This window comes from Kogia breviceps, chromosome X (assembly GCF_026419965.1).
Source record: "Kogia breviceps isolate mKogBre1 chromosome X, mKogBre1 haplotype 1, whole genome shotgun sequence".
Lineage (NCBI taxonomy): Eukaryota > Metazoa > Chordata > Mammalia > Artiodactyla > Physeteridae > Kogia > Kogia breviceps.
In genome coordinates, this window is record NC_081330.1 from 124,991,282 (window position 1) to 125,014,108 (window position 22,827).

At 44.7% G+C, this 22,827-nt stretch overlaps 2 protein-coding genes across 5 annotated transcripts in view; both read right to left on the bottom strand.

The window, feature by feature from the left end:
• The window catches only part of TLR8 (toll like receptor 8), a 36,037-nt gene extending 34,576 nt beyond the window's left edge, over positions 1-1,461 (bottom strand). The window contains exon 1 of the mRNA XM_067023522.1: positions 1,423-1,461. The gene's annotated coding sequence lies outside the window, so the exon portion shown is untranslated. The remainder of the gene's footprint in view (positions 1-1,422) is intronic.
• Positions 1,462-5,653: 4,192 nt separating this feature from the next.
• Positions 5,654-22,827, bottom strand: part of TLR7 (toll like receptor 7) — a 35,640-nt gene continuing 18,466 nt past the window's right edge. For 3 of the 4 annotated variants that reach the window (XM_059049987.2, XM_067023525.1, XM_059049988.2), the window contains one exon: positions 5,654-9,847. In XM_059049987.2, the coding sequence (XP_058905970.1) occupies positions 6,698-9,847 (3,150 nt within the window). In that variant the 3' untranslated portion in view covers positions 5,654-6,697. Of the gene's footprint in view, positions 9,848-17,815; positions 17,893-22,827 lie in introns of those variants that run through there. The other variant, XM_067023526.1, reaches the window with a different exon arrangement.

Below are 22,827 nucleotides of genomic sequence, written 5' to 3' on the forward strand. Positions count from 1 at the left end.
ACAGAAATGAGCTCTGGGTATCTGAGACATTTCTGGAAAGCCTGGTGGACTTAAATTCAAAGAAGACAAGAGGAGATCAAATAGTGATTGAGAACACGTAATGCGTGGAAAGAGCTAACGAATGAAGTATCACCCTTTAAATTAAAACAATTTAAATATATGAATATAATACATGAAATGTTGAGCATAAACTTTATACACAGCAGAAATGGTCGGTAGAAGAAAATTCCCAGATACTGAACGCTAAAGGAAAAAGATTAAAAATATTCACTGTATGAGGAATGTTCTATATATGTATAATAGCAAGTGAGCATTCCATCATCTCTGACTTGCTTAATGTTGCGTGTGGGAAGCGGACCCCCAAGCATCATGCCCACCCAGAGACGGTTTTCATGAACTCACAGTTAAGCAGGATGAAGAAGACCGCTAATCCTCCAACTATTAAATTACAGCAGGCTTTAAAGATGCCATTTATGGGCTGGGGTGGGGACGAGGGGGTGCTGGAGGAGAACAGTTAGTAGTTAGATTATTCAGAAACAGGAGAGAGGGAGAGAGTGCTCAGTGAGTGAGACGGGAATCGAGAGAGCGACAGAGGGCGCTAGAGAGACGCTAAGAGGGTGTCCTTGCTACGAAAACCACGGTCTAACACGGGGGCCATGCTGTATGAAAAGAGGAAATGTGCCATAGGGAAAAGAAGGCGGCTCACCCGGTTAAGTCAGGTTTTTCGTCTATGCCTGCACGTGCAAAGGGCAATGCACGGCCAGCCCCATCTTGAGACACCAAATCCAAGCAATGGAAGTAAGTGGTCAAAACAAAGATCTGCTAGTCTGTGGTCTCCAATATTTTTTACATTGCCCTCTCATCAATAAACCACATTGAACATACAGCCCTACATACTTCTGTACGAATACACTGGGTATATGATAAAATAGCCACAGACACACTTTCTAAAAGATGATTAGATCTATTCTCATATTTTCTTCCCACACCGCACTTTGGAGACTAGCCAAGGGTCTCAGTAGCAGACCAGCAACACCCATGAAGTTCCATCAGGTGGCACACCGCACCGTATACGTAGAACCACAGTCAGTGTCTAATTCGGTCAGATGCTAGGAAAATTACAGTCAAGGCGCCCTTTAAACCGTGAACACAAGTAGCAGCTCTACTGGTCAGGACTTACGGGACTGCAGATCAGCTGTCCACCTGCCTGTGTCTCTAGCCAGATCTGCTCAGTGTGCTTACCCAAACTGTCTTCACATTTTAGCCCTGGACACAGCTGCCAATCCTGAGCGGTTAGATTATATCCCTCCTGAAAACAAGTGCCTAACGGGAAGCAATTTGAGTTGAGGTGCAGCTCCATTTCCGAGCAGTGGGTTAGGAGCGCTGAGGGTTATACACAGGAGAAAGAGAAGGTGAGCATACCTGGGGGTTCGGGCTTTCTTTGCTGAAGTGATCCCTGAGTTAACAGTCCCCGGTGTCCCAAAGGAAGATGTGGCGCTTCCCAAACGGGGCTCCGCAGAGCAGCTGCTTCAGAAGCACTTGGGCTAGTTTCAGAAATGCAGAGTCCTGGGCCGCAGAGATGAGGATCTCTGGTGTGGAGGCCTGCAACCACATGGTTTCCAAGCTCCTTCGGTGATTCTGATCCCCTGTAAAATTGCAGAACCAGCTGACCTGGCTGGACAGAGCCGGGTCAGTTCGGGGCAGGGCCATCTACCGCCTCTGTGACCTTGGCAGTTGACTTAACATGTCTGATCCCGCCTTCATCTCTGAGTTAACCCATCCCCTTTGAGATGGAGCTCTTAAGACCAGCCTCATAGAGCTGATGTGAAGATTTAACGGAATAAATGAAGCCTCGAACTTGGCTTTGCTGCTTAATAAATATGATTCCTTCCCTCCTCTTCCTCCTGCAGACCCCACTCGATAACACTGTCCAGGTACCAGTGACTTCACCTTACGCCCTTCATCCTAAGATCCTCCTCCCTCTCTCCTCACCCCGTCATTCCCTTGGGGGCCTGTCCTCAAGAGTAGGAGCCAAATTGGTGATGATTTTAAAACTCATTCTTCTAATTCAGCTTCCGTCGAAAGGCAACCGAATGGCGGGAAGTGAGGACCTAGGGGAGTGAGCCGGGCACTGTCAGCCAGTTTATTTAATGCGTATCACCTGGTTACAAGGTCCTGCTTGGTGGGCCTCCATTTGGACCTGGCCCAGAAGTGTTACCCACTGTTCCAGGGTGACTGCAGGAGAGCAGGCTAGTTCTAGCTGCCAAAAGAGCCCCCCCCACCCCTTCTCTTCTTAGCAGCTTGGTCCCCCTGGACAGTAGGCCTCAGATACGGGCTCATGGAGATGTTCCTACAAACTTCTATGGCTCAAGACGTAAGCTCATGCAATTCACTATTCTGAAAGCCTCTGGAATCTCTGACCCGCTGCATCTCCTTGGCCAGTGAGAAGTGGAACAGCCATGTGTATCATACAAGACAAAGATGGTGCCCTAGTTGGCTGTCTCTGTCTGGCCTTTGCTTCAGGGGTGCCACCAGCCAGGAGGACATTGAGAACCGTTTTCTGTGTGTGGAAGCATCTGCCCGCCTCACCCTGACCACTGGTGGGCTCTAGGGATGTGTGAAAACGGCCACGAGGCCACGGGGGCTTCCTCTTATCCTCCAGAGCCTAACAGACTCTTTCTGGAGGGTGCTTGTTGTGAGACACTGGGACTCAAACCTCCTCAGTCCGTTTGTCTGGGCTCTTCCAAAACAATTAATATAAATCACCAAGAGGGAGAAGGGACATATACACGAAGAAATACAATCATTGAAATGTCATGGCAAACATGTTAGAAATGAATTACAACCCAAGAGTAGGGTAATCTTGAGGCAGAGCGCCAGATCTCACTCAGTTTCTTAACCCACATGCTTGAAAGTTGGGATAAGTTGAAAGAATATGCGTTTGAATGTGACAGAGAGTCCGGCCAGTGTCACCCAGGGAAGGTTTCACCATGCCAATTACAGAAGCTCATGCCCACTGAAGCAGGTGGGGATTTACTCTGTATGTGTGGGAAAGAGACCAGTTGTAAACCAAAAGTACACACCAAACCACCGCTTCCGAACAGAAGAATCCACCTGCGACAACGGCTCTTTCTGTTCATTCTTGTGTAGGACACGAGGCTTGCCGTGGGTGCCTAAAGCCAAAAAGGAAACTGAGAGGGAGGGGAAGGCAAAAGAGGAAAGATGGAGAAACATATAAAACCCCGAACGGTGCGGAACTGCCCTGTTGTCATCTCATTGTCACCAGCGTGGATGGCCCCTGTGTCACCAGGCCTTCTTCCACACAATCTCAGCACACGTTTGGGACCTTTTCCTCTCTTTGTAGGCCTTCCCCTTCACTCGGTTGGTTGGTTGGTGCCTCTCGTGCTCTCCTTCGTTACATTAACTCAATGACACGGATTCACTTTCAGTCCTCGTGTTCTGCAGAGAACGTCTCCTTCTGAGTCGCCCTCAACCACGTTCTCTGGTCATTTCCCTCCCACACTGATATCTGTACTGCAGTGCTTCTTAGGCTCAAGGGTTCCAACTTCCAACAGAGGTGACTGGCGGCGTGTCCCACTACCAAGTGCTCCTGAGGCCTGGTATCCCAAGGCTCCAAGGAGGGATGAGCTTCCACAGCCAGGCTAGTAAATCTGCCCCATAACCAGTGTCCTCTGCCCGCCTGAGTGCGTGCAGGAGAGGTGCCGGACAAATCAAACCTTATCTCCACCCCTGTTTGAAAACTGGGCCATCAGTACCTCACAGGAGATGCAACCTGGTTCTCTCTGGTTAGGATGAGAAGGAGGAAGTCAATAAAAAGCATGTTTTATGGGGGTGCAGGGGGACAGGTTCCTGAAAAAGAGGAGTGTGCTGTCCCCATTACAGTTTCCTTGGAGACGGGGGAACAAGATGGCCAGGTTAAGTCACCATTGCCCCCCCCCCAATATACTCTGTATTCCCTGACTACATGTAAGAGACCAGCTGGACCTAAGGCCATTCAGACAGATAGAGCTGGAAGTAGATGTGAGGACGGGGCCAAGAGACCCTGCCTCAGCAGCGGGGCTATGGCTAGACTCATCTCTCCGTTCTATGGGCTGCAAACCCTTGCTTTTGCCTTTTTCTCAGCCGTAACACTTACCTGCCTAATGCTTCCCTTGGCTTGGATCCTACACATGCCCAAGTCTTGCTGAGGTACAGCCTCTGTCCGAGGAGGAAGGACACACCCTGGCCAGATTCAGGGTTGAAAGAGGTTGGGAACCCCTTGATGGTAGAGTGGGATTTATGGAGAATCAGGAGTCCCTTCTAGAGCAGCGCCAGCCAGAGGCGGGTCAGCTGAGAGCAGGACACTCAGAGCTTGGCAGGTGGCCTGAGTTGGTGGCTTTTGATCTGTACCATCTATGAATGGCTCCAATAGAACAGGACTCCACAGAAGACCGTCAGGAGGCTAAAAGTGTGACTTGTCGAGATTACAAAGGAATTAAAATTAAAACCATCTGTTGAGGTGCTTTTGGTCATTTCTTACAACAAACCACTGTACACAATCTCATGTTGAAATACGTTGTGGTTTCTGAGTTGCATTGTTTTCAGTTTCCCTTCCTCTGGATCCATTTCAGATATTTAAGTTGTCTTCAAGTGCTTCATGGTTTATAAATCACCAAAATAGCTTAAACCTTATGTATTTATGTGTGTGTGTGTGTGTGTGTGTGTGTGTGTTTTGGCTGTACCTCGTGGCACACGGGATCTTAGTTCCCCGACCAGGGATCGAACCCGTGCCCCCTGCAGTGGAAGCACAGAGTCTTAACCACTGGACCGCCAGGGAAGTCCTTGTACTTATGTGTTTCAATAGAAGACAGTTTATCATGCCAAAGCCAATTGTTATGATGCTATCTTTGTTTTCACCGAAGAAGGCATCTATGAAGTACAATCAAGTTTATAGAGGTTGTCAGATCATTGGCTCTATTCAATCCAGAGATTAATTTGGGAATTTGTGACTCTTATTAATTGATTAGGTGTCCTTTGGAAATAATTTATATACTGTGTATTGATAGCCATCCTTAAAGTAAAACCTTTGGCTTTTCCACATACGAGGAAAATACAGTATCTCCCAGCTCACACTCTCGGATTTGAACCCTTACACACTATCTTCCAAAGGGCACAGACACCTCTGTAGATAACTTCTTTCATGAAATAAAAACAAATGGGTCACGTTTCAAACTTTGAACTCATGCAAATTTATACCCACTTGGGGGGGGGGGTGTCTTCAGAACATCTTGGTCCTTTCTGTTGTTTTTTTGAGTAGTGAAGCCGAAGCTCAAGACTGAAGCTTTCTCAGTGTTAAGGTCGATAAACCTCTGTTCCTCCCCCCGCCCCCCAATTTAAAGGAATCCGTGCAATTGTCTTCCCTGCCTGATATAACTCTAAATAAATACATGCTCTTGGGGTCCTTCTTCAGAGGGTGCCACCAAAATCGTCTAATGTTGACGGATCAAGTTTTCAGGTGAGTATAAATATACAGTATTAGTTAACAGAGCAGTTTGAAAGATCATTGGATGAGGCAATTTTTCTTTGGATGCAGATGGAAATATTTGTCTTAGCTTGGTTGCTATAACAAAACATCACAAACTGGGTGGCTTAAAGAACAAACGTTTATTTCTCACGGGTCTGAGGGACGGAAGTCTGAGATCAGAGTGATCTGGTTCTGGGGGGAGTCCTCTTGTGGCTTGCAGACGGCCCACTTCTCTTTGTATCCTCACGTGGTGGGAACACAGCAAGTGAGGCCTCTGGCTGCTTCTTCTAAGGCAGGAATCCCATCGTGAGGGCTCCACTCTCATGATCTAAGCACCTCCCCCAAACCCCACCTCCTAATACCAACATACTGGGGGTTAGGATTTCAACATATGAATTTGGGGGTGGGCCCATTTAGTCCACGGCAGTATTTAAGCAGGTAAGCTATCATCAGAGGTAAAGAGCATCATTTTGCATAAAGGCAGAGCACTTTCTTTTTCTCCCATTTGTGAGGAGACTATGTCCATCAATGGCAAAGATGTTTCTGTTTCCCCGCAGAACCCAATAACAGGCCCAGGGGAAAAGAGCAAAAGGAGCACTTGAGCAGCAGCCACCTGCTGGGTGCCAGCACTCAGTCCGCACAGAAGGGGGCGCTAGATTACACTCAAGCAGTTGGTTGAGGAGTTAGCCGTTTCGGGTTTGGGTTTATTCCCACTAGTCAACTCTGGTACATTTTAATGTCGGATAGGTAGACCCTGAGCATTTTTTTTTTTTTTACCCTATTTCCATACATACCGGTACTTCTTATGGGTAGAAATGCAGCTCTTCTCAATTTAGCGACTGTGTGTTTATGTAATACTCACAATTCCAGGAGAATCGAAGTGCCATGTCCTCTACTTGCCACACTTCTCCCAACAGTGTTTTATACAGGGGCAGAAGGCAGAGACTCAAGTGCAAACGGAGACAGAGAGAGCCATGAAAGATGACTTGATGCTTATATAAATCCCAATTTTCCAGTTCCTCTGTCATATATCGGTGACTCCTCTCCACTATGGGCAATCTCGGGGCTTGGAAAAGTTTAAAACACTCTTTTGCTGGGACACGGGTGAGCCAATCTCGGCAGCCGAGCCCCTCCTTGGTAAAGTTAGGCAGAGTCACATTCTGCAAAGAAGGGCTAGGCTGTCTCTCTGAACACTTGACTGTAGGTCACGTGATTGTCCGTGGCCAGGGCGTTTTTCAGACACTGCCAGAAGTACGGATGAGCCTGTGGGTTTGTTGGCCACTCAAGCACAGAACTCCCACAGAGCCTCTTCCGGAGCTGGAGAAACTTGGACTTCTGAAGGGGCTTCTCAAGGAATATCAAGATAATTACGTCCACTTTTTCATCCATGAGCCTCTGGTGGGACAGGTAAAATGCTATCTTAAAATTCTCAGTCTTTGCATACTTCTCTGTCATGACAAACACTGTCTTTTTGCTAAGCTGTATGCTCTGGGAAAGATTTTCCAGAACAGGCTGCCCTGGTAACCAGTCCCTTTCCTCGAGACATAAATTAAAACATTTCTCTCTTGGGTCTTCCAATCTGGCCACCAGCTCATCCAAAACCCACTCTGTCACTGCTGGGTCTTTACTGTCATACACAATAAAAGCGTCGTAGCAAGAATTCGGTGATATCAGACGTCGATACCCCTTTATTTTGGCCTTACAGAAATGGTAACTATACCACACGTCCCAGAAATAGAGATGGCTTGCCGTCGTGACCACCATCAGAAAGAGAGCTGCCGATATGGAAAGTGAGAACAGGATTAAGTTAGTCCGATCTAACTCACAGGTATACAGATCCAGAGAGACTACACTCTGGCCCTTGTGCGCTCCTGGTCCCACACAAGTCACATCTGTGGCCAAGTAAGGAATCGTCACCTCTGTATGGTTAACCCACCAGACAAACCACACAGCATCACAGTTGCACAGAAACCGATTGTGATGCAAAAACAGAATGTTCAGATTGTCGAGGATGTTTTCTGGAAAACTAGTCTTTTGGATAACCTGGATTTTATTTGAGCTCAGGTCCAGATGTCGTAACTGGAAAGCGTCTTGTAGAAAATACTTTGTCAGGTGCCTGATTTGATTGTTCTTAAGTATGAGTTTCCTGAGGCTGTGGGAACAGTTGGATAATCTCTGAGGGACAGTCTTCAGTTGGTTGTAGCTGAGGTCCAACGTTTCTAGATTCCTCAGATACTGGAGTCTTCCCCAGTTGAAGGACTTGAGCCCATTTTTGACCAAGGAGAGAGTCTTTAGATTGGGAGGCATACCATCAAAAACTCCACTCGGTAAGAAACTCAGGGAATTTTCAGAGATGTCTAATTCCTCTAAGTTCAGCAGATTCTTAAAGAATTTTAAGTATCTGTTATCACCATCTCTCCATAAAATATCCAAATGATTTCCTCTGAATTCCAGGATTTGAAGAGATTCGCTCTCCATGGTCCTGCTGGTGGAGGTAGCGATGTCATTGTTGTTCATCATCAGTTTCTTCAGAACCTTTAGGTTCTTGGTAAAGTTCAGCATGTGAGTTATTCCTTCTGACTGAAAATAATGGCTGTTGCTACTTATATCTAGGACTTCCAGGTTGCGGAGCTCCTCAAATGCTGTTGAGTAGAGCAAATCAAGCCGATTGTTAGAGAAGTCCAAATATTTCAACTCCACTAAAGGCTGAAATTCACTACCATTAAGCGTTTGGCTGATGGTATTTCCCGATAAGTTTAGGCATTTGAGGAAAGAAAGATACTGAAACTCAGAAGACTTGATAAAAAATATATTATTTCCACTTAGGTCCAAGGTCGGCCCGTACTTGTAACAATCTTCATTAAGAGGCAAGAGAGAAGGAGGCTCTTTGTTCTTGGACCTGCAACTCCTTGCAAATTCATCATACTTGAAATAATGTAATGTTTCAAGGACCTGGGGCCCATGACCTTCTACAGAAGTTCTCACGTTAGAGCAGAAGCCATCTTCACTTGAATCTCCTGAAGGTGATATTTTATTCACTGAGAGATCTATGAACTTCAATGTTTTAAATTGTTTAAATATGCTGAGGTCGGCAATTTTTATAAAGTTAGTGCCAAGATCAAGAACTTCAAGATTGGAAAGGTTCTGTAATGGGGAGAGGTATGAACTTCTCAGCTCTTTAAAGACATAGCCTTTGATCCGCAAAACTTTCAAGTTTTTCAGGGAAGAAAATGCATCTGACAGATTCATAAACGCGTGATAGACCTGAAGTTCATAATTGAAAGACAGATCCAATTGGACAAGGTTGTGGAGAAGGTGCAAAAATTTGGCATCCCCAATTTCCTTGGCCAAGAAGTTTTGGGAAAGATCTAGTTCTTTAAGTTTCTTAACGTTTTTAAACCATCTTTGGGGCACGTACTGAAGAGAGTTACTGTGTAGACGTAAAACTTCTAACTCTGTCAATGCGTCAAAAGCACTTAGGTCGATCTGCAGGGGAGAATTATTTTCACAGGGTGTACAAGGAAACGGAGCATTGTAACAACGAGGGCAATTTCCACTTAGGTCAAGAACTCGCAGTCGATTGAGGTTATTAAAATCATCTTCTTGGATCCTTGCAATGATGTTGTTATAAAGATAGAGTTCAGTCAAAGTAGGTGGCAAAATAGTGGGGACAGCTGAGATGTTGTTATCTTTCAGGGAGAGCAGTTTTAAATTTGTCATATTTAGGAAAGCATCTTTTTCAATGGAAAACGAAACATTACAAGGATTGCGATAGTAACAGTTTTGGCCCAGGTAGAGCATTTCTAGGTTGGCCAGTTCTGTTAGATTCTCTTTCATGATCGAGAAGATGTTGTTGGCCTCGAGGCTCAGCAGCTGTAAGCTGGGAGGAAGGTCCTGGGGTATTTCTAGAAGCTGGTTTCCATCCAGGTAAAGAGATTTTAAATAAGTGAGCTTACTAAAGCTGCTCGGTTTGATCTGCAGCCTTCTCGTGCACACGTTGTCTTTTGGCCCCGGTCGCACAGGTACACAGTTGCATCTGAAATCGATCTCTACCAGATGGTCTAGCCGGTAGAAGGACGCTGGAGAGACCCCCGCTATATGGTTAATGGTGAGGGTGAGGTTGGTGGCATTGGTGGGAATGCCTCCAGGAACTTCTGTCAAATGCTTGTCTGTGCAGTCCACTATCACATGGGCGTTGGGGGCATCCAGAGTGACATCACAGGGCAGAGTTTTAGGAAACCATCTAGCCCCAAGGAGTTCGGAAACTAGGATCATGTTAAAAAGGATGAGAAATTGTCTCTTCGAGGTCCACATTGGAAACACCTGGAAGCATAAGAGAGAACAAATCGCCCTTCTAAAATACACCAGGATTCAGAATTTAAAATTCCCGCTTGCTGCCTCTCCCGTTTGCTGCCTCTCTTTTGCTACATTTGAAACGAAACAGTCCGGGTTGATGGTTCTCAGCAGTCTGAACAGCACCCCGACCTCCACCCCATGACTGTAGTTGTCAATTACTGAGGTTCATCAAAAAACCCGGTTACATATTTAGCTTTTAGCGTCTTAGCTTTTCAGTATTAGAGCTTTTAAGTTGGGAGAAGCAGCGTTTTCCTATTCACTGTTATTTAGAATGCTGCAATGGAAGAGTCATCAATTCGCTGCCAAAGTCTGAAATTTGACAGGGGTGTGTGTGTGGGGGTGTGTGTGAAGGAATGTTAACATGCAGCTACATCTGGGAAGAAAAACTTTAGTGCAGTTACTGTTTGTTTGTTAAGCCTGCTCTGGTACACGTTAGAAGAGTCCTTCAAAATACTCGAGCCTCGGGCTTCCCTGGTGGCGCAGTGGTTGAGAGCCCGCCTGCCGATGCAGGGGACGCGGGTTCGTGCCCCGGTCCGGGAAGATGCCACATGCCGCGGAGCGGCTGGGCCCGTGAGCCATGGCCGCTGAGCCTGCGTGTCCGGAGCCTGTGCTCTGCTCCGCAATGGGAGAGGCCACTACAGTGAGAGGCCCACGTACCTCAAAAAAAACAAAAAATAAAAACAAAAAAAACCCCCAAAATACTCGAGCCTCTTAATATTCTAAGGAGGGAAACAAAGGTGATCCATTACCCCCATTTTACGGATTAAGACACAGCTCAGCGATATTAACTGATTTGTCCAAGGTCGCACAACTCCCGCCATTTTGGCACTACTATCTATAAGCTGCGCTTTCCTCTTGGACTGTTTTCGGAAATCATCTCCGAGATGATCTGGGGATGAACGTTTTCCCTACACATTGGGTTTATATTACACAAGTTTGGAAAGGGGAGGGTCGAGAGTCAGGGCACTGCCTGGGTGACCCCCAACTGATCAAAGAGGATACTCATGGGAATGAAAGGGGAGGGGCTGTTAATAATTTATGCCAAGACTACAGTCAGAAACTAAGACTCCCTCAGGCCACCTGGGACATGTGGGGAACCTACTCTTAACGGCGATTCTTGGGCATCCAGGTTTAGCATGAGAGACCCTTGCAGCCTGGGGAGAAAGACCTTAAAAGGGAACATGGGACACACGTGAAGAGCTTCACTAACCATCATAGTAACTCGAGCTTGCCCTGCAGAGAGGGTGGTTTAACCATAGACTTGCTCTCCAGTTTCAGGACTTCTAGCAGTATTTTCCTCCAGAACACTCGTTTTCATTTCACCGGTGTTTATCCATGGAATGATCCAGTCTGTGTCTCTACAGCAGACTTCCAGCTGCATTAATGCTTCTGTCCTCCCAATTGACTGAATCAACCAGTCATACTGATATCTAATAAACCAAGTGTCTGCTTCCCTTAATTCCTCCAATAGAGGGTAAATAAGTGATATTTCCCCTCAGCTTTCTTTTTCTCTGATGCAAGATGGTTAAGAAGGACCTCAAAGAGCTTCTTCACACATCTTTACACGCCTAAGCTTTGTTGGAATTAGAGGTACCATACTGTCTTTTTCTTCTTGTTCTTTCACCACCCTGTCTCCTCCCCATGACTAAAACCATTCACTGAGTCCAGCTGACGTCCTCTGTCATCCTTCTTGACGTCCTCCTTGCTTTGCCATTTTAGCTGATACAATCTCAGTTGAGATTATCCCATCCTTGGTCCGCCCCCAAAACCTCACCCTTGCCCCAGGCTCTCACTCTTCCAATCCACCCTATCCATCAAGCTTCCCAAGCAGTAATCAGATGATATTGCTCTGCAATCTTTAAACGGTTTTCTTTTTCTTCTTTCCCGGATGAGCCCTAACGTTTCATCATGGCTCCATCTCCTTGTCTAGGTTGACCTCATACAACTCCCCTACCAGCGTCTCTAATCACTAAGCCCAAGACCAGCTTGCAGTTCCCTGACCTGCAAGTCTCTCCACCTGGAGTACCCTTCCCTACCATTTCCTCCCACCAGACTTCGGGTTATCTTTTAAGGCTGTGCTTCTCAATCTGGAGCACTCAGATCCCTGGGAAGATATGGCAAAGGCCGGGAGCGTGGGAAGCCCTTAGCTCAACAGTATATCTTCCTTGGGCATCAATCTTGCTCAAAGCTTTAGGAAAAGCGCCCACCACGGAAGAGGGATTAAGTCAAGATGGGGGGGAAGGGCTTTAGAAGAGGGAAAGGGATAAGTACCTTAAGCTATCTGTATTGTCCCTGATAACAGGATCCCAGACCCTGAACCTATCCTCAGCTATGCTTCTGTCGGAAGACATGATGGGTTAACGAATCCCACTATCAAAAGGCAATAAGTAATGCTGCTGAGAGTGATATTAAGGACCAGGGAGGTCCAGGCGGGGACCAAATGGATAAAGGACAAAGACAAATCATGAACCAGGTGCACTCTCCCGACCCCATTCCCACGAACCCAGATGAGACCCTGGGAAAGAAGCGGAAGGACCCCGGAATTGAATTAAAAACATGAAGTGACTGAGACGGCATTCATCAAGCTGAGTTTTCCAGGAAATGCCTAGTTCAAATATTTTTTGATTAGGGGGAAATGAAGGCTCTAAGAGAAAGGAAGCTAGTTATAGAAAAAAATACCAGCGGTGTGCTAGTAAATGTTTAACAACCAGCATTCTCTCCTGCACCCCCAATTTCTGATTTGTTAAGTCCTGATTTGTAGCGTTTGCCAATACCCGTAGTGTAAATACCCCCATCGTGGTCAATTTCAAGCTGCCAGTGTGATGTCCCTAAATGCAGAGTTGGAGAGAGATGTGCAGAATTGCTGTGGCAAGCCTGTATGAGCTGGGTCCAGCAAACCACTGACCTTAACACACTGCAGACCAAGACGGTGACATTCGCAGCCTCTATACATGGACATATCACAAATTACAACGAATGCAAAATTAATCAGAAAGTCTTTTTCGCCCTTATTTCTAAACTTTTTCTCGCACCTGTCCACTTTTCTCCTTGTCTGCTACCCCAACCCTACTCCACTGTGCCATGAGGTCTCACCTGTACTACACACTGGCCTCCGACCTGGTCTCCCTAACTCCCCTCCTCCTCCACAATTCATCCATCAAGAGCATCAGAGCAGTCTTTATAAACATAAATCAGATCAACTACAACGATTTCTTATTACATTTTCAATGAAGTCCAAAGTCTTTACCATTGTTATACATAGCGCAAGTTCTGACTCCAGCCGACCACTCTGACCTGGAACCACCCTTCCCCTTCTTTGACCACATCCCAGACATCCGGCCTGTTTTCTTTCTGCACTTGAGCCGGTCTTGGCCCTTGCTGTTCCCTCTTCCTGAAGTTATCTTTCTCCTCCTCTTCCCACAGCCAGGTCATTCTCATTCCTTGGGTGTCTGCTTAAATGACACATCCTCAGAGAGGCCGTGGCTAAGCAACTTTCCTAAATACCCTCCCAGGAAATAATAGTGATAAAGGCAGGAACAGTAGGTAACTTAGGTAGCATTTACCATATGCTGGGCAACGGTTTCAGTGCTTTACGTATATTAACTCATTGAATCCTCATAATAACTGCATGATGTCTTCGATCCCTTATCCACAGCCTTTGGACCTAGATGTGTTTGGGAACTCAGAATTTTTCAGATCGTAGAAGGTAATATGATGCATGTACCTCGTATTATGTAATACTCCAACTGGAGTCTGGGGCAGCATCTCATAATCAAACACACAAACACTTGTGCAGTGAAGCACAGGACTGTCCACTTTAAGTGGGATTTTAAACAAAGAAGAAGAAGAAGAACTACTACTACTACTACTACTACTACTACTACGACTACTACCTCTATTACATCATTCGGTTCAGGTCAAGATGCACTTCCAAATGAGTTCAGATCAAGTCGTGTTTGCCATCAACTGAATTAGGACAAAGCTTTCAGTTAGGGGGTTTTGGAATTGTAGACCTCTATTATCATCTCCATTTTACAGATGAGTCAACTGAGGCACAGAGAGGTATATGTACTCTGTACTAGACTACTCTGCTTTATTTCTTTCATAGCCTCAAGCACCATCAGAAATTATCTTGTTGATCATTTATGTGTTTCTGGTTTATGTGCTTCTTGGTTTTATATCTATTCTGCATGCAAATGTAAGCTTCAAGAGAGCAGGGTCTTGTGTGTCTTCATAAAAGACAACGTCTGGCACTTAATGCTGCATTATGTTTGCTAAATACACGAATGAAAGGACGAATGCATACGTGAATGAATAGTGAAACAGAGCAAAACAGTTAAAAGAAATTTCTCCTTGGAGTAGGTTCCTTCAGGCTACACCCCCAGCCTCCTCAGGGGTCACATTCTGCCTCTTCTATTTGCCCTGGGGTTCCTTGGGGGGAAAGGTTTAGGAAGCTCTGCTTTTATAATGCCCAGTTCAAACCTATCTTCTTCAAGAAGCTTTCTGGGATCAACCCAGACAGAAGCAGTTGCTTTCTCCTCTCATCTTCTACTCCACTGATTACACGTGAGGTTGTGAAAAGAACTCCAGATGGAGGTTGGACGAACTGGGTCCTGCCCTGCCTTCATAGTTCACTCTCTGTGTACCCTTTAGAGGTGGGCACTGTGCTCAGGACAAGACCCCCTACAAGAGGATGATGGACACAGAAATAATAATATGGGATACCAAGAACCTAGACAACCTTCCTAGATCAAGACCATGGACTTGGACTGGAAAATTCCCCAACAGTTCCTTAGCTTGAAACTGTACCAAGTATCTGGTGAGAAAGAATTTATTTTTTTTTAAAATCAGAATTCTACTGACTCATTCATTCTTTCATTTGACGAATATTTATTGGATACCTACTAGGGGCAGCAGACATAGAATCTCTGTCCTTAAAGAGCTCAAAGCCTAGTGGAGGAGGGAAAAAATACACAGATTTAAAATAGAATGTGGGGGACTTCCCTGGTGGCACAGTGGTTAAGAATCCACCTGCCAGTGCAGGAGACACGGGTTCGAGCCCTGGTCTGGGAAGATCCCGCATGCCACGGAGCAACTAAGCCATGCACCACAGCTACTGAGCCTGTGCTCTAGAGCCCGCGAGCCACAACTACTGAGCCCACTCGCCTAGAGCCCATGCTCCGCAACAAGAGAAGCCACCACAATGAGAAGCCCGTGCACCGCAACGAAGAGTAGCCCCTGCTCGCTGCAACTAGAGAAAGCTCACGTGGAACAACAAAGACCCAACGCAGGCAAAATTTAAAAAAAATAAATGAAAAATAAAATAAAATAGAATGTGGAACACCATTAGTTCTTTCCAGATGAGATGCTGCCATTTGCGTATGTGTAGATTAACTGTATGTTGTTCTTATTCCAGGAGTATTTTCTGATACTCCCAATTCCTTTTATTATTCTCAGAGGCTCCAAAGATTGTTCTATATCTATATATTTGTCCCCTTTCTTTCATCTCATAGTGACAGAATCTCCATTTAGAGTTGGGCATATGCCACTCTGAAAAAAGATTACAATTCCCAGACTCCCTTGCAGCTACGACCACATGACTAAGTTAAAGCCAATGTGATGGGAGAGGAAGTGAGATGTGTAATATCTGGGACATGTCCTTAAACAGTGAGACTTTTCCCCTTCCTCCTGTCTACTTCCATCTGGCTTCTTGTAATATGGATATTGCAGCCACCATCTTGGAATGATGCAAATGAGGAAAACGTGCTAGGGTTGGTGAAGCAACAAGGTAGATGATCCAGAGTATCTAGATCCTTGCATGACCTCATAGAGCAGAGTGGAAACAAAAGCTCTGAACTGCTGACTTCTAGTTTATGAGAAAGCACAAGATTGTTATGCTCAGCCAGTGTTAATTGGAATTTCTATTGCATGAATGCAAACCTAATTTTAGCGGCATAGAATTTAGAATGACACAAATGTACATATCTATGTACATACCTATGAAACAGAAACAGACACACAGATACAGAGAACAGACTTGTGGTTGGCAAGGTGGGGGTGGGGGAGAGATGGATTGGGAGTTTGGGATTAGCAGATGCAAACTAATATATATAGGATGGATAAACAACAAGGTCCTACTGTAGAGCACAGGGAACTGTATTCGGTATCCTGTAATACACCATAATGGAAAAGAATATGATAAAGAACATATACATATATGTATAACTGAGTCACTGTGCTGTACAGCGGAAATTAACACAACATTGTAAATCAACTATACTTCAATAAAATTAACTTAAAAAGAAAGAAAGAAAGACTCAGGTATTGGAAACTATAAAACTAGTGACCCATGTTATGCTGTCACAAAAACACTTGATACAACTCTCACCTATGCTACCTCGGAAGGCAGAATACCTGCCAACTGTGACTTTTGTTTTTCCGGTCTTATTGAAATATAATTGACATATAGCATTGTATTAGTTTGAGGTGTGCAACATAATGATTTAATATATATATATATCGTGAAATGATCACCACAGTAAGTTTAGTTATCGTGCATCACTGCACATAGTTACAATTTTTTTCTTGTGATGAGAACTTTTAAGATCTACTGTCTTAGCAACTTTAAAATATGCAGTATAATATTATTAACTATAGTCACCACGCTGTACATGACACCCCAGAATGCCAACTGCAACTTTACTCTTAGGGGAAATGGTTTGACAGAATTCATAATGATGGCATGTGCTGATGACTTCTTCTTGTTCTAGGCAATCTTATGAGAGAAATGACCTAGGGCTGAAGTTAGCCTAGCAGGAATGGGAGGCTACCTTTAGCTCCAGTTCTGCAAGCAGGGATGGAAGGAAATATAGCTTTGCTAAGTGAGGTTTTCTCTGCCTGCAGCCTGAACTCTAAAGATGATTAAGACTTCCTTAATTTTGGGCCTTGTGGGGTTGAAAAAGCCAACTGCCTTACCCCAAACGACAACAGATGTCATGGATACAGCTTTAAGAGGAAGTAAGTGTATGCTCTCATGCATTTTTCGAGCACTTTCCATTAAGCGTTTTCCAGCAGACAGTGAACGCCAGCCCAGGGCCCCAAAAAATCTGATTAAGAGTGTTGCCTTCCTCTTGAGTCAGACAGCCTCTGGGAAGTTGATTAAATTCAGAGAGAAGAACACTGAGAGAATACAGAATCTTTAGACTTAAATGGTCTAAAGCTGCTCTGGCCAGTGCGATAGCCACCAGTCACATGCGGTTGTTTAAATGTAAATGAATTAAAATTAAGTGCAATTTTCAAATTCAGTTCCTCAGTCACACTAACCATATTTCAAGGGCTCAAAGTCACATCAGGCTCATGGCTACCGTATTCGAGCATGCAGATACGGAACATTTTCCATCACTGTAGAAAGTTCTATTAGACAGGGTTGGTCAGGACCAGGGCTTGGCAAACTTTTTCTGTAAAGGGCCAGACAGCCAGCACTGTAGACCAAACTGAGGCTGTTATGTGGCTACTTAAATAACTATTTAGAACATGACGCATTAAGGTGGTCAGAACCATTCTTACCAAACAAAATCAGCTGGTGGGACAGATTTGGTCCACAGCTCACAGTTTTCAGGCCCCTGGTCTAGACAAAACCTTCCACTTGCACATGGAATTAGCCCTAAGCAAATTCAGTCCAAGTCTGCCAAATGTGAGAAGAAATCATATTACCTGTAACCCTCTAAGTCCATTCATGTGCCACTAATTTCACCCAATAGCATTTAGCCAATTACTTTCACCCTCATCCCAAGAAAGAGGTACATTTACAACGAGGACAGTGAGATGCAGAGGCTACAGAACCTGCCTGTCGTGAGATCCAGGCAACTCAGATACAGAGCTGGCCCTCAGCCATCCTGCTGGCCTACGTTTCCAGGAGTCTTGGTATCAACTCACCCATCGCTCCCTCTCGGTGCTAAACACTCTGAGGTTCACGGCCTTGTTTGTCTTTACTTGTGATGATGGTGCCCGCCACCTCCTGAGCGCAAGGTAAGTATCTGCTGAGTAAATCAAGGCGTTGAACATTCTTAAGATCCCACGGAAGGCTCAATGATCGTAAACAGTCAAGTCTTTCCAAAGATCAGATTTTTGACAAGGGGACGAGGAGAGACCAGGAGGGTTGGGGGCCTCTAAAAGAAGGGTTGCAATGGAAAAAGAGCCACGGAAGAAGAGGGGATGGAGTCAGAGGGAGGCTGCAGGAAGCAGACCCGCAGAACTCCAGGCAATCTGGTTTCTCGGAAGTTCTGCCCCCTTGAGCCCGAAACCCTAGTGAGAGCACAGAGCTCATTTGTCTCTCCTGGGAACGGGCACAGCCAGGATGGGACTGCCCTTGTCTTATACTCAGTCGTTGAGTCCCAGCCCAAATGGCCCTTGGAACGCTGTATGCAAGGCAAGCCTTCTCTCGGCTCTCTGTGCAGGCGGCCTGGAACTCACAGATGGACTCTGATCAAGCAGGTGAGGAAGAAAACTGAGTCAATGAACAAAGCCTTGCTAAACTTATTATTTCCAGAGAAATTATACCTTTGAGGCTTCTGAACGAAAAGATATTCTTGAGAAGATGATTTTAAAATGTGAAATATTCCTTTATTCCCATGGGAATTTCTCCTTTCAAACCATGGGGAACTACCTGCTTCAGACTGAAGCTAGGACCTTCGCTTCAACTAACGCTGTTTGTAAATGTAAACGTTCGTTCAGCATAACGCCAGGTCTCTCTTTTTTTTCATTTCATACAAATAATCCACGTTATTTTGTTTTCTTTTGCTTTTTTTGGCAGTGATTGCCCAAAACAAGTCTCTCGGGAGTTTGATTTGTAAAACAGCATAATACACCAGAATAGGCCCGGCTTTAGTCCGGAATCATAGCTAACTGCACACGCAAATATACTGGGGACATTTGGATGCTCAAATTAGTTAGCTAATTACGGTAAAAATGGGAATGTTTGACTCTGTATGCACAGGTGTTCTGTTCTCGCAAGAGATCACCTCCTTTTGTTAAAATGGAAAAAGTAGAACTCGCGTTGAACCATCATCAGACAATCATTTGTGTTGTTTTTTTTGAAAATAACAACTGCCATTTATCAGGTATTTATCATGTGTCAGATGCCAAAGTAGATACATTGTTTATATCACATCACTGAGCCCTGACAATGAAGGTGGAAAGACATGATATTCCCATTTCACTGATGAGAAAACAGAGGTCAGAGAGGCAATTTCAAACCAAGATTCAAACTCCATTTTGATCAATCATCTTCCAGTTATTTCAAACTGTTCCACTTGATAGGATGCATACCTGCATCTTGGTTAACTTCCTTTTCAGTTAAAGGGTTCTTGGCTGTCTAATGTTTTGATATTGTGCTATTTGGAGTTTTCATAAGAAAACGTCCAAATATTAAGAAAAGACATTTATGATTTGACTGGGACCAGCTCGAGGGGAAACAAGAGACTTTTCAGATCATGTATTTCTTATGAGTGCATTCATGCCCAGTAATGCTATGTTAGCATAGTTTATGAATTTATAAATTTAAAGGCAGGCTGAGCTTCAGCTTCATAATAAAGAAGTATATGCTCACGTAGTCATTCAACAAACATCACTGGCAATCTCCTCCATGCAAGGCACTATGTTAGATGCAGTAGGGGAATGATAGTGAGTTAGACACCATCCCTGCCCAATTAGGAACCAAATTCCTCCACTGCTGCGTCTCAGAAGCTGTGTATATTTCCAAGCAGAGAACTCTCTGCTTTCAGGGAAATCCACGGCAGGGGAGAAAGAAGAGTTTGTGGGGTGGGGGCTAGTCAGGCCTAAAGGTAATGCTGCCTGCCCAGCCTTCAAACTGAAGCTTGAATACACAACCCTTTGAAGAGGCGACACGTGTCCCCTTAGATGCCTCATTTTGGGGGCAGGACTGTATTCAAAAGTGTATTCTCCTGATGTGAGATCCATTTGCGATTCCTGCTAGAATGTCTACGGTTGTAGAGCTATGACTCCTAATAGGAAAACACATGGACTTAGATGAGTCTAACTGTGCTTTGCTGACTGTTTTTAGCTTTAAGACTTTGCAAGCTCCTGACATGGATGCAATCTGAGGAGACAGAAGGACAGATGGCAGGAGGGAGGAAATGAGTTTAAGTGGTTTGAGTTTTGCAACAAGTTAGAGGAAGACCAGGATTAGTCTGACTTCTCATGTTTATGTATTCTGGGGCTTAGCTCCTGTGAACTCAAAAGTCAGATCAGGAGTCAGCCTGGAGATTATCATACTAAGTGAGGTAAGACAAATATCATATGATATATGTAGAATCTAAAAAAATGATACAAATGAACTTATTTACAAAATAGAAACAGACTCACAGACATAGCAAACAAACTTATGGTTTGTTTGGGAAAGGGGGAAGGGATAAATTGGGAGATTGGGATTGACATATACACACTACTATATATAAAATAGATAAACAAGGACCTACTGTATAGCACAGGGAACTGTACTCAATATTCTGTAATAACCTACAATGGAATAGAATGAAAAAAAGAATACAGACACACACACATATGTATGTATGTATAACCGAATCACTTTGCTGTACACCTGAAACTAACACAACATTGTAAATCAACTATACTTCAATAAAAATTAGACTTAAAGAAAGTCAACCGCTCTGATGAACACCTACTGAATGAATTCTCCTAAAGCTTGACTTTCTCATCTACACACTATGGGGACTGAGCTAACTGACCTCAACACTCCTTCCTAGCCCCCCAGAACCTCAGGCTGCTGTTCTTTCAAAACGGTCTAAGCAGGGCTTCCCTGGCGGCGCAGTGGTTGAGAATCCGCCTGCCGATGCAGGGGACGCGGGTTCGTGCCCCGGTCCGGGAGGATCCCACATGCCGCGGAGCAACTAAGCCCGTGAGCCATGGCCGCTAGGCCTGCGTGTCCGGAGCCTGTGCTCCGCAACGGGAGAGGCCACAACAGTGAGGCCCGCATACCACAGAAAAAAAAAAAAAAAAAGAATCCACCTGCCTATTGTAAACAGAGCTGCAATGAACATTGCGGTACATGACTCTTTTTAAATTATGGTTTTCTCAGGGTGTATGCCCAGTAGTGGGATTGCTGAGTTGTACGGTAATTCTATTTGTAGTTTTTTAAGGGACCTCCATACTGTTCTCCATAGTGGCTGTACCAATATACATTCCTACCAACAGTGCAAGAGGGTTCCCTTTTCTCCACACCCTCTCCAGCATTTATTGTTTGTAGATTTTTTGATGATGGCCTTTCTGACCGGTGTCAGGTGATAGCTCATTGTAGTTTTGATGTGCATTTCCCTAATAATTAGTGATGCTGAGCATCCTTTCATGTGTCTGTTGGCCGTCTATATGTCTTCATATACACATTGCCAAATGTCAAACAGCTAGCTAGTGGGAAGCAGCCGCATAGCACAGGGAGATCAGCTCTGTGCTCTGTGACCACCTAGAGGGGTGGGATAGGGAGGGTGGGAGGCAGATGCAAGAGGGAGGGGATATGGGGATATACATATGCATATAGCTGATTCACTTTGTTATAAGGCAGAAAGTAACACAACATTGTAAAGCAATCATACTCCAATAAAGATGTTAAAAAAAAAAAAGGCAAAGAAAGAATCCGCCTGCCAACACAGGGGACATGGGTTCGAGCCCTGGGCTGGGAATATCCCACAAGCCACGGAGCAACTAAGCCTGTGCGCCATAACTACTGAGCCCATGAGCCATAACTACTGAAGCCCGCGCGCCTAGAACCCGTGCTCCGCAACAAGAGAAGCCACCGCAGTGAGAAGCCTGCGCACCGCAACGAAGAGTAGCCCCCGCTCGCTGCAACTAGAGAAATCCCGTGCGCAGCAATGAAGACCCAATGCAGCCAAAAAAAAAAAAAAAAAAACCCCGAACACTAGTGCAGCCTTTTATAATAATACACATTATGTCTTATATAAAACTACTTTATTAGCTTTATTCAGCTCTCTGAAATAGTAAGAACGGGAAAAGGGGATGACAATCTATCAATTTGGAGAAATGGTTAAAAGGGGGAAACCACCAGGATTGGAATATCAAACATCCCTTTAAAAGGAATGTTGGTAGGGCTATAGGTATTAACATGAAATGCTGTGTGAGATACACTGTTTTGTTATAAAGAAGAAAATGGATTTTTAAAGCAGCATCAAAATAACCTATAGCATATGATCCCTTTATGATGAATTTGATTTGAATTTGCAGAGGAAAGTACGGAAGAAGACATTAGAAACTTTTAACCGTGATTTCTTTTGAGCAGCGGTAAGAAGGGGGCCTTCTTGAGTAGGAAAGAAGGACTTCTAATTTCATGTCATACCCTTCTCTACTCTTGGAGTTTTTTACGAAGAATATGTATTATTTTTATTAAAACGTTTAAAAATGACAGAGGAAGTCACAAAACCTCATCATAACAATGTGGAAGAAAATTGTGAAAAATGAACAAGTCCACCAGTATTTAGTGATACTGGCTATGTGACAGGTACCTGCTTCTGGGCACTGGATCATATCAGTGGACCAAACAGAAAAGCTTCCTGCTCTTCTGGAGCTTATGTCCTCCAAATGATAAACTCAAAAATCTATCACTGTCATAATTATATCAGATGTTCAGTGATAAGTGTTCTGGAAAAAGAAAACGCAGGACAGGATGAAGCGGATCTGGAATATGACCCTAAATAGGGCTGTTAGAGTGGGCATCATTAAGTTGGCATCAGAGCAAATGTCATTTGAGCTCAAGGAAAGGAGAACATGGGCCATGCATATCTGTCCAGGGGAAAAGCATTCCAGTCAGAGGGGAGAGCCTCATGTGAAGGCCCCCAGGTGTAAACATGCTGGAAGCATCACAAAAATGGCAACAAAGCCGTCATTCCTGGAGCAGGAGG